General features: G+C 44.0%; 1 protein-coding gene across 2 annotated transcripts in view; it reads left to right on the forward strand.

Moving 5' to 3' along the window:
- Positions 1–3,545: 3,545 nt before the first annotated feature.
- The window catches only part of CD99 (CD99 molecule (Xg blood group)), a 34,983-nt gene continuing 22,633 nt past the window's right edge, over positions 3,546–15,895 (forward strand). The window contains exon 1 of one of the 2 annotated variants that reach the window (XM_054084964.1): positions 3,546–3,703. In XM_054084964.1, coding sequence (XP_053940939.1) covers positions 3,613–3,703 — 91 coding nt within the window. In that variant the 5' untranslated portion in view covers positions 3,546–3,612. The remainder of the gene's footprint in view (positions 3,704–15,895) is intronic. The other variant, XM_054084972.1, reaches the window with a different exon arrangement.

Consider the following 15,895-nt stretch of genomic DNA (forward strand, 5'->3'; position numbering starts at 1 on the left):
TTGAGAAGAGGAATTGGAGGAAACTGAGAATAAAGAGCATTTATCTTCATAGCTCACAGGCTGCTGCAAAAACAGTTTTTTAGCTGCTCACATTACTAAGTTTGTTCAAGTTTGAACGGTCTCATCCAGGTTTAGAACTTCCAGCCTTGATCGTGCTGCTGTATAAGTCAAATCTTCCTTTGGGCTTGTACAGAACCCAGGAAATCACTGACTATTGAGGATGGAACAACAACTGGTAACAATTTCTTTCAAACTGTGCAGGGTGTCTGCACAGTTCCAGGGTAGATGTGTCACAGGAGTTGGTCTGCTACAAGCTCCCAAGGATCACTGAGTGGGAATGACACTACTACAAGGGACAACACTACTACAAGGGTAACCAGAGTCTCTTAGGGCTTCAAAGGGCAGGGGAAAGATTTTACATCACATACACTCACCAGCTGAAGTGAGGACAGTCGGCCACGACAGGCATCCCTACCACGGGGAGGACCTCACATCCCAGGCACGCTGCTTCAGAAGGACTCAAAATGACCTCCAGTGGGGGCTCCATTTATATCCAAATCAGACTGGGGCTGGTGGTCATATATGGTCATGGTGGTACTTACTGGCTGGAGCGGCCTCAGAGGCAGCATCAGGATGGAGTCTGTAACCCGAGTCCCATATCCCCTGCACCACAGCTCAGGTGTACCTGCCACAGGACCAACCGTATGTACTGCATGTCTTTTAAAGATCCTGTCTTTAGAAATAAGTCTCCAGGTAACCCATGCTTTCAAAGCATCTTCAGATCAGGAAAATGCCTGAACTGTTTGCAAAGGCTTCCTAGTTGAGGCTATGGGCAAGTGACGGGTAGAGTAAAAGACCTGCTAGGGCAACCATTGTAGGTTGAATGGGCAAAAGATAGGTGCTATCAGAAGAAATGGGTCTCACATTACGCACACAAACAACCAACCAGCCCTTGCACTAAATTATTTTAATTTTCACAGATAAGTTGGCTTTACATTTGAAATGACAAAGCCTGGGTTTATTCTAATCTTAGTTCCACACACAGAAGAGCTGTTAACCACAAACAATGAAACTCATTTTCACAAGATGCCAGTGAAATCTTCAGATTAAAAGATTAATAAAACTGAAAAGGAAAACTACCTGATATTCATAAATCTGGAAAATCTATCAGCCGTAAAGTGTCTGGTGCCAGAAAACCATAACCTGCCTTAAGGATCAAACCAAATGGAAACCACTAATTCTACTGAAAAGCACAATTCTCATGTCTGTTCTAACAGGAGGTTACATTTTACCCCATCTGAAGATGGTAACTTTGACAAAGACTAGATTTGGAAACAGGAAACTACAGGGCTCTGATCTGACATGTTAATTCCTGTGAGATAACTCGACTTTCTGTTAGTTCTGCAATCCTAAAAAAAAAGGGGGTTGGTGACTAAAGGTGACTAAATAGAGAAGTGCACAGTACTCTGAGGAGTAGAGATTCTTGTTCTTTTTGTCAAGAGAGCAACCACTTCAACGATGCTTAACAACAGCTATAAACAAACACTCTGTTAAAGGACATCCTTTAAGCAGCATTAACAATTTCCTGTGTATGTGCACATAGCATTGACGACTAGATCCATACTGCTGGATTACACAATGTGTGTGCATATATTCAATCTTACCTCCTAGGCTCAGGATCCAACAAAAAAAAAAAAAAAAAAAGGAAGCTGCTAACAATGGTGTAATATTGACTACATAAATATTAACCACTGGAGAAACCACCTCTTGCTATTCAGCACCCTTGCCTAAAGTCCTCAATGGACTCTCCAGTACTGCTCCTGCAAAACTCAGATATTTCAAAGAAAAGCTTATCCTAAATTTAAAACGCAGCATAATTTTAAGTATTTTTATTGCTACAGTTAAACTCTTTATTGCCTCCATATAAGTGTAAAAATTTCTTAAGTAGGCACTGTCAGGCAGGAAAAAATCACTAGCGACAGTGATTTGCCAACTCTGTGACTTTCCACTTTTCCAGCCAGCAGAGTCCTACGAATGCTAGAGAAGAGGCATAGACCTTTCTGAGGAAGGTTTAAGCCTACAACCAGTGAATCCACGTCAGCTGCACCTCTCCAGTTACCTTCTAAATCAGACGCTGTGCATGGCTGAACTCCCATTATCCAGTTCAAGTATTGGTGCATAGTTAACAAACAGAAAACTATTATTCGAGAGAGGAGGTTTTGTCATACATGCCCTTGAGCAGAGCTCAGAACAATGGCGTTGACACGGTTCCCACCCTGATCCGTAGCAGCAGAGCTTCAGGCTGCTACCACAGCACACGGAAGACTGACTGGCTCTCAACTCAAAGTGCCCTATATAGGACATGAAACGGCCATTACAAAAAGTGTGATAAGAAGACAAAATCTTTAGCATCCACCTCCCTGCACTAGCAAAATTAATTAAGAAAAATCAGTGCCGTACCTGCCGTACCTGGTATGGCATAGTTTGTAAATAAGAGGACTCAAAACAATTTTACCAATAGTCTGTCTGACCAGAGAAAAAGGAAGCTCGTGATGGGCGAGATTATTAGGTGTCCTGGCATGTTTACTGTTGGGCAACTTTTCCCAAGGGAAAGAAGGGTGGGGAAGGGCTCTCTATGAGGGAGTGCAGGGATAAGATGAGGGGTAATGGTTTTAAACTGAAAGAGGGGGGATTTAGATAGAAGGAATTTTTTTTTCTGTTGTGAGTTGTGTTGAGGCACTGGCACAGGTTGCCCACAGAAAGTAGTGGATGCCCCATCCCTGGAGGTGTTAAAGGCTGAGCTGGATGAGGTATTGAGCAACCTCATCCGGTGGGAGGTGTCCCTGCGCATGCCAGGGAGTTGGAATTAGATCTTAAGGTCTCTTCCAACCCAAACCATTCTATGACTCTATGGAAATTCATAGAATAGGCCTCTTCCAACCCAAACTATCCTATGATTTTATGGAGATTCAAAGAATCATAGAATAGGTCCCTTCCCACCCAAACTATCCTATGATTCCATGGAGATTCATAGAATGATGGAATAGGTCCCTTCCCACCCAAACTATCCTATGATTCCATGGAGATTCAGAGAATCATAGAATAGTTTGGGTGGGAAGGGACCTTAAAGATCATTCTGAGATTATTAAGTGTCCTGACATGTTTGGTGTTGGGCAGTTTATCCCGAGGAAAAGCAGGAAAAGAGAGAGCCAGAGAGAAAAGAGGGCAGCAGTGCAAGACCGTGCGTCTCTGCTATTGAAACCTGTGCCCTGTGTTTAAGCCCTGGACCTCATTCCTTCCAGAAAACGGGTACTTTTGGGGCTGGTTGTTCTGGTGCCCCCTTTTTTTCCGCAGGCACAGGAGTTGGCAGGGCTGAGCAGCAGCATCCCTAACTCCCCGAATTCCTGCTCTACAAGCCCATGCGGGAAAGCCTGCTCCTGGCTTCAAGGCGACCCCTCCATCCCGCGGGGGGACGGGAATTCACCCGTGCGGGTGGCTGCGTCCCGGGAGGATCAGGCTCGGTAGGCCGGGACGCCCTCCCCCAGCTTCCCCTCCCCGCCCCGGCGCCGCGGCTGGCTGGGCGTGTTCCCCGCCGCGCACCCAGAGCCGGGGATGCGGGCGGCCAGTGCGGGGCGGGCAGACATGCGGGGCTGGAGGCTCCTGTCCTTGGCGGTGCTCTTCGCCTTCGTGGTCTCTGTCGCAGGTGAGGAGGAGGAGGCGGTGGGGTACCCCGCTGCCCCCCGGGGAAGGGGGCGAGCTCATGGATGCGGGGAGGGGTGCGGGAAGGGAGCTGGGCGCATCCCCCGTGTCTGTCCGGGGCGCTCTCTCCCTACAGACCCTCTTCTTTTCTTTTCTTTTTCTTTATTTTTTCTTTTTTTTTTTTTTTTTTTTTTTGGAGTTGTTTTGCTTTGTTTTATTTGTGTTTTATTTCACTTTAACCGGGGAGATACTCCGGAGCTTTCTGCCCGCCTTGTCTTGTTTTTTAATCTCTGCGGTGAATACCGCGGGACTCGCCCCATCGGAGCCTTTGGGTGCGGGGCGGTCATTGGAGAAGGCTTGGAGGGGGGTTCGGTGCCGCGGGGAGCTCTGCTGGAGCTCGGCTTCCATTTTAGGGAAGAAAGCGGAGTTATGACAATTCCAGGGTAACGGATAAGTTACTCAGCAGAAAGTTTGCCGTCACGCAAGAGCCTTTGGTTTTAAAGCAATATTATTATGGCAAACCTGCAGGGTGAAACACATCAGTGTGTTTTCTGAGAAGCTTCTCAGGGCTTCGGTCTGTGTCAGGGACAATTTTCTTGGAAGCCTAATCAAAACAATGTGTACCTATAAAAACATTATTTGGGATAAGGAAACAGTTTGGGCAGTTAGAAAAGTAGCCAAGTGCCCAATACCAAACGTTTTTCCACAAGGAAGACTTCTAAATAGGAAATGACAGTTTGCACTGCATATTCCAATTTGTAGTTCGCACTGCGTGTTCCAATTTGTATGACTTTTTTTCTAAGAAACTTTTTATTGCCACACTAGTAATCGTACTTGGTGCTGTGCCTACGTGTTTTCTTTCAGATGCTTTGTAAAAGTAACACTTCAAAACCTGAAGCTGTCTCTTCACTGTAAGAGAGAAGGAAAAAAAATGTTTGACGGACAGCTGTAGATAACGGGATGTCAGATAAGCAGTTTGGCTTCAAGCCTGTTTGAATCCAGCTCTTCTGCTATGGCCTTGTTGTTTTAACTACTAGGTTAGCAAAGCTGAGCTCTTGGAAAAGTAGTACGATTTTACAGTAACAGCCTTTAAAACTAATTAGATGATTCAGGCTGCTAACGTTGAGGTATCATCTTACTACTTATGTAAAAAACTTGCTGTCCGTGACAGTCAGGACTGCTTGCAGAAGTAGAGGAGCAAGATCTTTGGTGTGGTGCTCTTAAGATGTGGAAATATTTGGAGTTGCTCAGGAACAGTCTTTCTGAACTCGCTGCCAAGAAATCTGGAGGTGAAGAGGGTATATCGGGTTTGTGCTCCACCAGAGGGAAGGCACACAAAACCTGCCTTCAGGGGTTTTTGTTTCGAATTCTGAGGAAAATGGTGCTACATTTTTAAATAGCTAGTTGATTTATCTGGATGTTGGTTAATGCCAATAGTACGAACGAAATAGATAGGTTATAATTAGTTTTTTCCCTAACAAAATGGGGAAGAATTCAAGAACTGTTGAGAATGTCAGCCTGGGGAGGGTGGGGCCCTCCACAGGAATTTCAGATTTGTGGTGGAGCAATCTTAAATAAATGCAAAACCTGAATTACATCCTTTTGGAAATCTTAATTTCACTGTTGGTAGGCTGCCTGTGGTCTGAATTTGCAGAACTCCTGTAGAAACTTAAGAATCTTACCTCATAAGCAGTTCAGCTGTTGTGTGACAGTTCAGAGGTAACTGGTTTCCTGGGACTGCTTGCTTCCAGGATTTAAGCAGACAAGCCTGTGCCTTGGAACTGAGAACTTCTTATGGAATAATACACATTAGGCACGTGAAAGCTGTTATTGTTAAAACAACATTCAACATATCATGAGGTTCTGAATATATTATTAACCAAGGGTGAACTTTGTTATTTGAGATTGCTTAGAAAAAGAGTTTGCAGTTTTAACCTCAAAACTGGTATTCAAGTGTTGACTCACTCACCAAGTATGAGCTCTGCAGGTCAGGCAGTGCTGACATTTAGTTATCATTGGAGCTGGAATCAGAGGAAAGTCGAATGTGAGTTTCTATGTTGTCAGGTTATATAGGCAGTCTGACATCTTTCCCCTGCTGAGGAGTGGGTTTTTTCCACTTCTCTCCTCCTGTGTTTGGTCTGACGCCCATCGGGGCCTGTACAGAGATGATTCAGCTTGATAAAAGCAGCAAATGAGCAAATGACTAATCTGGTGCATTGAGTTTGCATTGTGGAGTGTTTGATGGGTGTCCGAGCCAGCATGAGGGAGTGGCAGGGCTGAGCGTCGGAGAGTGGAAATGAGGAGAGGGCAGGAGGCTTTGGCTAGCTGTGAGGTATGAGACCAACTCAGCCGTCTGACATCTGGAAAACCACCACCCAGTGTCTAATATAAGGCATCTGGTTTTCAAAATACAACATAAAAAAGTGTTAGGCAGCAGATCTTCAGTACAATTTATATGAAGAGCACAACAGAAGGAGAATTGAACACAAATATCCATACATTATGAGTAGCAGAAAACTGCTGCACACAGACACAAGGCTCAAAGGATTCCCTTATCTACTGCAGAAAGATCAAGGCATAAAAAACTGTCTGCTTAATGCGGATCTCAAGTCTGGACTCAGGAATATATGCTTTAAGTATCCTTTGCAGGAATTGAGTAGAGCTTGTTGATTGGAAGAAGTAACAGTTGTGGTAGTGAGCATGAGGAAGTGAGCTAACTACACACTGAAAGCTGAGGTATCTGTGTTGTAAGATCAGTAGCCTAAAGTAAAATTACAAGTGGGGATCCCTTGTTCGTAAGACTGGTTAATTACAGGGCTGTGAGCAAAGGGAAGGAAACAATTCAGCCCTCGACTTCTTGTTGAGGCAAGTTGCTGTTGGGGGAAAAAAGGACTAGTTGGTGAAATTAATCTGTCTGTAATGTAGCAGACAGAGCTTTCAGCTGGGACAGGAAGGTGTCTCAGGGACTCCTGGAGACTGATCTCTGCTTTGTGTGCTCTTGAGTTGTTTGTCTTTTAAATCTGATTGAAAAAAAACTCCAACCACAAATCTTTCTTTCAGTTGAACAATTTTAGTAGCAGTGCTAGTGTGCATACACGGCAGCATGAACTTGAGAAGCGCAGCACATCTTTCTTCAACTTTCTGTTAGTTTGAAATGGGAATGAGTTTTTTTTTAACGTGTTGTTATTTATATAAAATGGCCACTGCACTGCTCCATCAAAATGACATCACTGCAACAGTTCTTAAGCTTTCTGTAGTTACAGTGATTTAACTTGGCAAGAGCTGAGTGTGACTCAGCCTATTGCCGTCCAGCCAATACCAATTTCAATATTTTCCTGAGGTTACTCTGGTGCATGTGATGGGGTAGCCCATACTCGAGAAAGGGCTCTGCTTTAACTCTTGCTGTCTTGGACCACTCACTCCAATCAACTTATATTGCATCAGGTGACATCTGTGTTAGTGAAATGCGATAGTAGTAGTAGTAGTAATCTTCATCACTTAAGATCATCTGGCCAGGGGCTAGCCTCTTTCTTCTAGCCAAACTGCTTTTTCATATTCCAGCACAAGCACCTACTCTTTGCAGTCTTGTAAAAGTGTTTTGAGAGAATGCTACGAGCAAACCAGTCTCAACTCAGGAAACTTTTACTTAAATTAGCTTACTGTGAATTGACACAGAAACCCATTCTAACCATGGATTTAGGAACTGAGAGAAAGAAAATCAAACCCCTAAGTTTCTTCCACTTCCCTGCTTTCAACTTAAGCCAAACACCCCTACTCACCCCATCTCGGCTTCTCTGTTTTTTTGCTGCAGGTTACACTCAGCCCATCCCCTGTTTCTTTGGTGAGGTGAAGGTGGATAGAGCAGGAAGTTTGTACACCTACAGTAGGTTTCTTCCTACTGCTCCTCCTTGTTTCCTGCTGATATTCTTCTGCTTTTCTCTGCTTCTCAGTGTCCATCCCCCAGTGAGGGTTGCTTATGGTCCCTCAGGGCTGTCCGTGCCCTGGTGTGAGTGACCTACAGCTGCAGACCCTCAGGGTTGTCCTTTCCTTGATGTGGATGGCTAATAACTGCATTCCCTCAGGGACATGCCCTGTTTTCATGGAACCTCTCCTGCCTAGAGCGTATCTCCAGCCACTTGTCCCCTTTGAAATCTCTCCATCTGTGCGTCCTCAGGCTATTTCCTCATGTGTCCTTACTGGCTGATGGTCTTTTTTACATGTGTGCAAGCAGGAATGCTGTGACCAGTTAAAAAGTTTTGTAGGCATCATCAATGTCAGTGCCAAGCAGCATGGGGCAGTTTGTGGCCTCTTCCCAGACAGGAAACCCTGCAGCCCTCTGCTGCTGAAGCCCTGTGCAGGTCACATCCCATACATTCTTGAGCAGCACTTACCTAGGAACTGTTTGGTTATACATTTTGTCTGCGAAGACAATGTCTTGTGTCTCCAAAACACATAGCATAGCTAAAGAAGTAAAATAAAATGATTTATCTCATGTAACAGCACATATTTAACTTCATTATCGCCTTTCCAAAGGCTACCTGGTAGGTAATTCCTGGTCCTTGATTGATGAGAACTACCTTCCTCTAGGGATTTCAGTTGCTACAGGAGAATAGACAAAGACTTCTGTTTCCATTCTGTGCCTTCAGGGCTGACTGGTACTTTGTCACCCAGCTGAACTTGAGCTATATATTTTTTTGCAGGGCTGCTGTGTTGGATTCCTACTGTTATGTTAACTAGCTCCTTCCCAGCTTTGTAGAGGTGTGATTCCCTTTCCCTAGAGCACAGCTTCAAGTAAGCCACTGCACCTACCTTTCCAGATGCCTGGGGATTAGAGGAAATATGATACACCCTCTCTACACCAGTGTCTTCCCCTCATTCTTGGACAGCTGTGGTTTTGAAGTGACTGTTACCTATCAGAGCCTAGCCAAGGCTGCATTCCATCATGCCAACAAATAAGTTTGTTTGTTCCATCTAAGTAAGGTGCTGCTTACATTTTCTTTCCAAGCAGAAAACCTCCTAGCAACCCATAGCTAGCTTAGCCACATCACCTGCCAGTGTTGCTGGAGAGAAGGTGGCTGATCTACTTGCCAGGCTTCTCCAAACTTCCATTTCTTCCATCACACTTACTGGTTCATCATTCAGACTTCCCATGTGTGTCATATTATTCCACAGATCTCATGTGGCCTAGTTGCTTGCACTGTGGCTTCCTGGGATAAGTCTAAGCTGCATCCTTTGCTTCAGTACATGAGAAGCAGTTTTATGAACCCACCTGGCTAAAAATCATAGAATCAAAATGGTTTGGGTTGGAAGAGAGGACCTTAAAGATCATCCAGTTCCATCCCCCCTGGCAGTGGCAGGGAAAGCTCGGACTGGACCAGGCCTGGCCTTGAACACTTCCAGGGAGGGGGCATCCACAACTTCCCTGGACAACCTGTTTCAGTGTCTCACCACCCTCATTGTGAAGAATTTCTTCCTAGAGCATAATCTAAATCTTTCCCCTTCCGATTTAAAGCCATTCCCCCTCATCCTATCACTACATGCCTTTGTAAAATGTCCCTCCCCAGCTTTCTTGTAGACCCCCTTCAGATACTTGAAGGATGCTATAAAGTCTCCTCGGAGCCTCCTCTTCTCCAGGCTGAAGAGCCTCAACTCTCTCAGCCTGTCCTTCTATGGGAGGTGCTCCAGCCCTCTGATCATCTTTGTGGCCCTTCTCTGGAGGCATTGCAGCAGCTCCATATCCTTCTTAGGTTGAATATTCCAGAACTGGACGTAATACTTTTTCCTCACACCCTAAATCTATGCTGGCAAGTTGAGCTAACTTGTCAGCCTGGTTATTATGTTTCTCAAATTGCCTTTAAATTTCAGATATGTGCATTAACACTGTGTGTTAAAGAAGATGTTTCTCTGAGTAGCTGTGGTATTACTTCCCATTCTTCTGCTGCTGGAAGTGGTTTTCCTCACTGCTGCCAGTTATCGCTATTTCAGTCTTTGAGCCATTTCTGTACCTGTATTAATGATTAATCAGAAGTCTGTGTACACTGATGCTCCTGAGCATGTTCCAAGTCAATTCTGAAGGCTGTTCCTTCTGCAAACTGATGGCAGCCTCTTATCCCTTTGCAGGTGGGAGCCTCCCTTGTGCAGGAGCTCCAAGGTGCTTGGAGCCCTTTTTCCTGCTGTGATTTCAAGGGATCCATCACTGAACAAACTCAGTTGGTTATTTTCAGCATGTAACTCGTATGCTGTGGCATCTTATAGCTAGAGGAGTTCAGTCTTCTTCATGTTGTTGATTTGCTGGCCATGGACTAATCAGTTCACATTGGGAAAGAGAAAAATTGCCTGTTGCCCATTACTTAGTATTACTTTGAGATTTCCTCTAATCAGTACATCATCAAGGCAGTGGAAGAATTCTCTAGAGATAAGTTGCTTTAACATTTCGTGGATGATGCCAGGGCAGATGGTAGAGCTGTGTTTGCACCCCATCCAACAGCCAGTTCCAGACGTATGGCACACCATTCCAGGTGAAGGCACTTAGGATCTTGCTTCTGTGGCAAAAGGGGTTGGAAAGAAAGCATTTGCACTTTTAGTTTTAACATGCCATGTGTATGTTTTGGCTTCTGGCTCACGCAAGAGCTGCAGTAAACCTAGACAGTGGCTAATGCAACAGGTACATGTTCAAAGCTCTGACACCTGTTCTTAACTGCCATTCTTCAGTATGTTCTTGGAGAGGCCAAACAGGATCTGTTATAAGGTATTTTTTTTAATCCCCTTGTTTATTTAAGGGAGTCAGTTACTAATTACTTTTTAAATCTTACCAGCAGGCCCTTAATCAGTTCAGTAAATTATTTGGGTTGCTAAAGGAAGAACAACTGAGTCTGGGTGCCAGTAAGAGTCCAGTAGCTGTTTGCCTCCTGTATAAAAGACACTGCTTTTACAAAAAGCCCAGTTCCTTCCTGTCTCATCTGTCCATCTAGAGGGGTCAAGAAAGTCAAGCCCAAGGAGAGCAGAGGCAGTAGGAGTAGGGGCTACCAGTCTTGTCTGTTAAAACTGAGGCACCCTTCCACTAGAGGTAGGCATGTATCTTTCCCAGTTGTGAATAACTGCTCATTCATCACTGCAGCACAAGGGCAATAAGGTGCATTGAGTACTGGTATTGGTCAGGACACAATGTAGGTGGAGTCTAAGTGGTGCCTGGCTGCCTTACCCGGACAGGCCAATAAATTTGGTCATTAGGAGCCAGATGGCTTGTCAGAACAATGTGTGATCTGGAGGCTGGGGCAGGAGAAGGGAGGGGTTGGACCAAGCTCCAACTCTGCCCCGTGCTCACAACTCCTCAGCTGGCAATGCTGCATCTCTGAAGGGCCTTCCATTCAACTCAATTGTACCCTCTCCTTTTCTGTTCAGGAGCATCCGTAACTCCCAGCATCTAGTACAGGAGCATGCAGAATTCCCATTCTTTCCAGGCGTTTTTCTCTAAGATTTACAGTACCCCTAGAATGCTAGCATTATCCCTGGCCTTGCTGTTAATCCTATGGCATGCTCCCTCCGGTGTGGTATATAGTCATTCTTTGGTTAACAGGCATCCCACCGTGTTAGCAGCCCTTGCTACTCAGACCGTGCAAGTCATTCTCAAAACAGAGAAAGCGTTCCAGCTTGTGTCTTGCTCTTTGCATGGCTCTTATCTTACCAGCTGCTGCAGGTGGCCTCTGTGCCACCTTGCAAAAGCTCCTAGTGGCAGCAACAGCAACTTTTCTGCAGACCTGGGACCAAAACTGCAAAAAATTATGTTTAGAGGGTTGCTTGGTATCATAAAAGCTAATTTTAGTTTGCTTTTCGTTTTACAAAAGTCTTGCTCTCTTAATATGTCTGCCAGTACTAATCTGGGGAAGATTTCCCAGCTTGCTGCAGGAAAGCATGTTTTTCACCTGTTGAAAACAAAAAATTACTGGAGTGGTAGTCGTTGTAAACTCCTTTTAAACTGGTTTAGTTTCTATATTTGCTGTGACTGGGGGGGCTCAGGAGAATAGGATCTGCAAGATTTTCTACAAAGAGTTCCAAGAAGTCATAAGGCAGCAGATTCCTGTGACAGTTCCAAGAACTTAGTCCTTCATGGCATAAGGCCTGTTTACAATAGTTTTCTAAATTACAGAACTGTTTTTCTAATTATAGAACAGTTCCTTTACACTGCATAATTAACAGGTCAAATACAGGAATCATTCTAATATGTTTTAAGCAAAAGATCATTTTAAAAGAAAAAAATACATTTTAAGTCAGGTCTTATCACACAGCATCTTCAGCTGTGTAACAAATGTAGTTGGTTTCCTTTATACAGATTTCGGTCACCTGTGAACAGTCCACATACTATAAACATCTAAGAAATGATATCTCTAACCGCACTTACAGAAGGAAAACCTCTTGACTGAGGCAATTCTTAATTAACTGCAGATGTTAATTCCACTCCACTTTCTTCATAGCTTGAGTCCTGTAAACTTCCGTTGTTTTGCTCTCTTGTTTCTTCAGAATTTTTCGTGAGAAATGATGTTTATTTCTTGATGGGCATAAAACTTAATTCACTTTTCACCAAAGAGATTTTAATCTAGGTAAAATAAACAGTTTTGTTTCTAGGGTAGCAGCTGCTCCTTCATCAGGTGAATGTTATGACTCGGCATTGAAGTTAATCTTTCCATGAAATAGTTCTTTTTATTAAACACCTACTGATTTCATTGGTAAGATTTTAATTGGTAAAAAACAGATTTCAACTATAAAATTATCTTTGTATGCTTTTTTGTTTAAACATGGAAAATACTGCTTGCACCTTTTGTCTTTGTGAAAAAGTCCAATATTTCAAAGGAAAAATAAAGAATTTGTTAAACGCTAGTATTTCCAGGATAACCAATTCTGCAAGTGTAGTTATACTTTGTGGTATTGGTAATATTACTGTTTTTATTACTGCCACAAGACTACTATGCTTCATTCTTTTCCCGATATAAAATGCTTAGAGTTACAGTGTTTAGACTTATATTTTACCACCACTTGTTTCTTCCCTGTGATTTGGAGGAAAATAGCAAACATGTGGAAGACGGAAAGGCCTACTGAAGATAGTAGTAGTAGTAGTAGTAGCATGACATGGTGAATTAAAAATAAGTGAAGCAAATATGTCGGGCAGGATACAGCTTTTATTACAGCAGATGCTATTGTTGGACAAAACGACAGCTCTGGAGGCACACAAGTCCTTGTTAAATTTAGAAGCAAGGAATTTCAGGATAATGTTTGGGGGAAGGGTTTGGGGAAGCCTTTTGGCTGAGGCTGTCTTTTTATAGGTTTCTGTCTTTATCTTTCAGTTCCCTGTTTTTTCCCTCATCTCCGGCTATCCATGCTTGCCTTTATTCTCCTGCTTTGATGCCAGAAATGTCTGCCTCTGTGTTTCTCAGTACATCCTGATGCCAGGCATCTCACAATTCAATCCCAGATTCAGTAATTAATTCACTAACTGTTCCCTGCTCTCTCCCTCCGCAAACATTCTAAATGGTTACACAGACGTAACTTCTTCAGCAGAGCTGTCCCTGCTTGTCTTAGCCAGCAAGTTTAAAATATGATTTACAGCATCCATCCTCTTTACGCGGTAACTTCCATCTTTTATTATTTTGGCCTTCTGTAAATGTCAGCTCTTTACAGTGCTAACTCAGCAGAGATGCAGACCTTTTTTTCCCAAAACTCCAGGCAAGAACCAGGATTCTGAAACTTATGACTGTAGCAACTGACAGCTCTGCATCCAGATCCCTCTAACTCTCTCCCTCTCTCCTTCTTTCTCTTCTCTGCCCACTGCTTCTTCTGGCTGGAGAACAAGTCTTACAAGGAGCAGCTGAGAGAGCTGGGGTTGTTTAGCCTGGAGAAGAGGAGGCTGAGGGGAGACCTTATTACTCTCTACAACTACCTGAAAGGAGATTGTGGAGAGGAGGGAGCTGGCCTCTTCTCCCAAGTGACAGAGGACAGGACAAGAGGGAATGGCCTGAAGCTCCGTCAGGGGAGGTTCAGGTTGGATATCAGAAAAAAATTCTTCACAGTAAGAGTCATTGAGTACTGTCACAGCTGCCCAGGGAGGTGGTCGAGTCACCTTCCCTGGAGGTGTTTAAGGAACGGGTGGATGAAGTGCTTAGGGACATGGTTTAGGGAGTGTTAGGAATGGTTGGACTCGATGATCCAATGGGTCCTTTCCAACCTTGTGATTCTGTGATTCTGTGATTCTGTGATTCTCCTTTCCCTTGGGTGTTGCCATTGCATCTTTGTTAACTGCATCCACTGCCAGTCCGATACCGAGGCACAGCTCCCTTCAGCTTGCAATTCCTGCTTGCCCCAAGGACAAAATTCTACAAAATGGGTAAATTTATAGTGCAGGCTAAATTCTGGCATGTGTAACAGCTACCTGTGGGTGATAACACTGGAATATAAAATCCTGTTTACATTAGATGGTGATGCAGAAACAGACAAGATGGTGAAACCATTTCTTAGGGTGGACATGAGGAATTCTCAATAAAAGTTTTTCTTTAAACATAGCGGAAAACAAATGCTTTCACAAGATGCTCTTGAACTGGAAATGGCGAAATGGCTGAGATTTCACTGCAAACGTGTTCCAGATGTCTTGTTGAGCACCTGAACATGTTGGAATGACTAAGAATGTAGCCTTTGTACAAAATAGAAAAGGGAAGATTTACCTTGTTTGTTGAGTAACAAAGCACTCCAAAGCACTCCAAAGTCCTTCTTTTCCTGGATGCTCTCAGTCCATTCTCCACTCTGCCTGTAGTTGTGCTTGAGATTGCCTTGACTCAGTTGCAGGACATTGCACTTGGCCTTGTTGAATTTAGTGAGCTTTGCACAGTCCTGCTTCTCAAGCCTGTCAAGGTCCCTCTGGATGGCATCCCTTCCCTCCAGCCTGTCAGTTGTCATCAGCAAACTTCCTGAGGGTGCCCTCAATCCCACTGTCCATGTCTGCAACAAAGATGTTAAACAAATCTGGTCCAGATAGCAGCCCCTGAGGAACAGCACTTGTTATGGTCTTCACTTGGACGTTGAGCCACTGACTGCAACTCTTTGAGTGTAACCATCCAGCCAATTCCTCATTCACTGAGTGGAGTAGGAGTTATGTTTTCCCTTTTCCAGTCAATAAAGACTTCACCAGACTGCCATGACTTCTCAAATATGATGAATAGTGGCTTAGCAACTTCATCTGCCAGTTCCCTCAGGACCTGTGGCCTCGTGCACCTTCAGGCTCCTTAAATGGTCTTGGACCTGGTACTCTACTACAGTGGGCAATTCTTCCATGTCCCCTGCCTTTGCCTTCTGCAACTTGGGTGGTGTGACTTGAGCCCTTAGCAATGAAGACTGAGACAAAAAAATTATTTAGTACCTCAGCCTCCTCCATATCCTGGGCAACGAGGTCTCCCATTTCCATCCAGAGAGGACTCACATTCTCACTCGTCTTCCTTTTGTCACTGACATAATTACAGAAGCTTTTCTGGTTGTCCTTGTCATCTTTGGCCAGATTTAATTCTGTCTGGGCTTTAGCTTTCCTAGCCTGATCCCTGGCTGCTTGGACAATTTCTCTGTATTTCTTCCTATTTATCTGTGACTATCATTTATTTGGATTCTAAATGATCTATTTAATTTCTTTATCTGCCTGGTTTGGGCAGGTAAAACTAGTCACATTGACCTGGGTTCATGCAATATCTCTGTGTGCATGGCTATACTTAAGATTAATACATTTTTAGGTAGTACTTTGGCATACGTGATACAGAGTTAGTTGAAGTAGAAAAAATGAGCCATCTCCTCCAGTTTTCCCCATCGCCCAGGGAAGCAGACTGCTGTCACATCACATATTTTGTGGCTAGAAGCTAGTCTGCACATTTCCAAACCACTGCTGGGAACGTGCAGTAAAGCACAAACTGCGAAATCCTGGCTCACTGAATTGTCACCTAATGCAACTCTTGTCTCGAGTAATCTGTTGAAAGTAAATACCTGCAGGAAGAAAAGTGTCACTGGTGCTAATGAAAAAATATCAACATTTGAAGTTTGAGCAGAGCAATAGGTTTTGTTATAAAATGAGTTGAGTGGTGCCAGAACTGATTCAATCTCAGAGCAACGGATCAAAATATGAGTCGAATCATTGCAAGCCACCATATGGGGTCTGATTTCCTCTACCCCT

This window comes from Cuculus canorus, chromosome 1, assembly GCF_017976375.1.
Source record: "Cuculus canorus isolate bCucCan1 chromosome 1, bCucCan1.pri, whole genome shotgun sequence".
NCBI classification, from domain to species: Eukaryota; Metazoa; Chordata; class Aves; order Cuculiformes; family Cuculidae; genus Cuculus; species Cuculus canorus.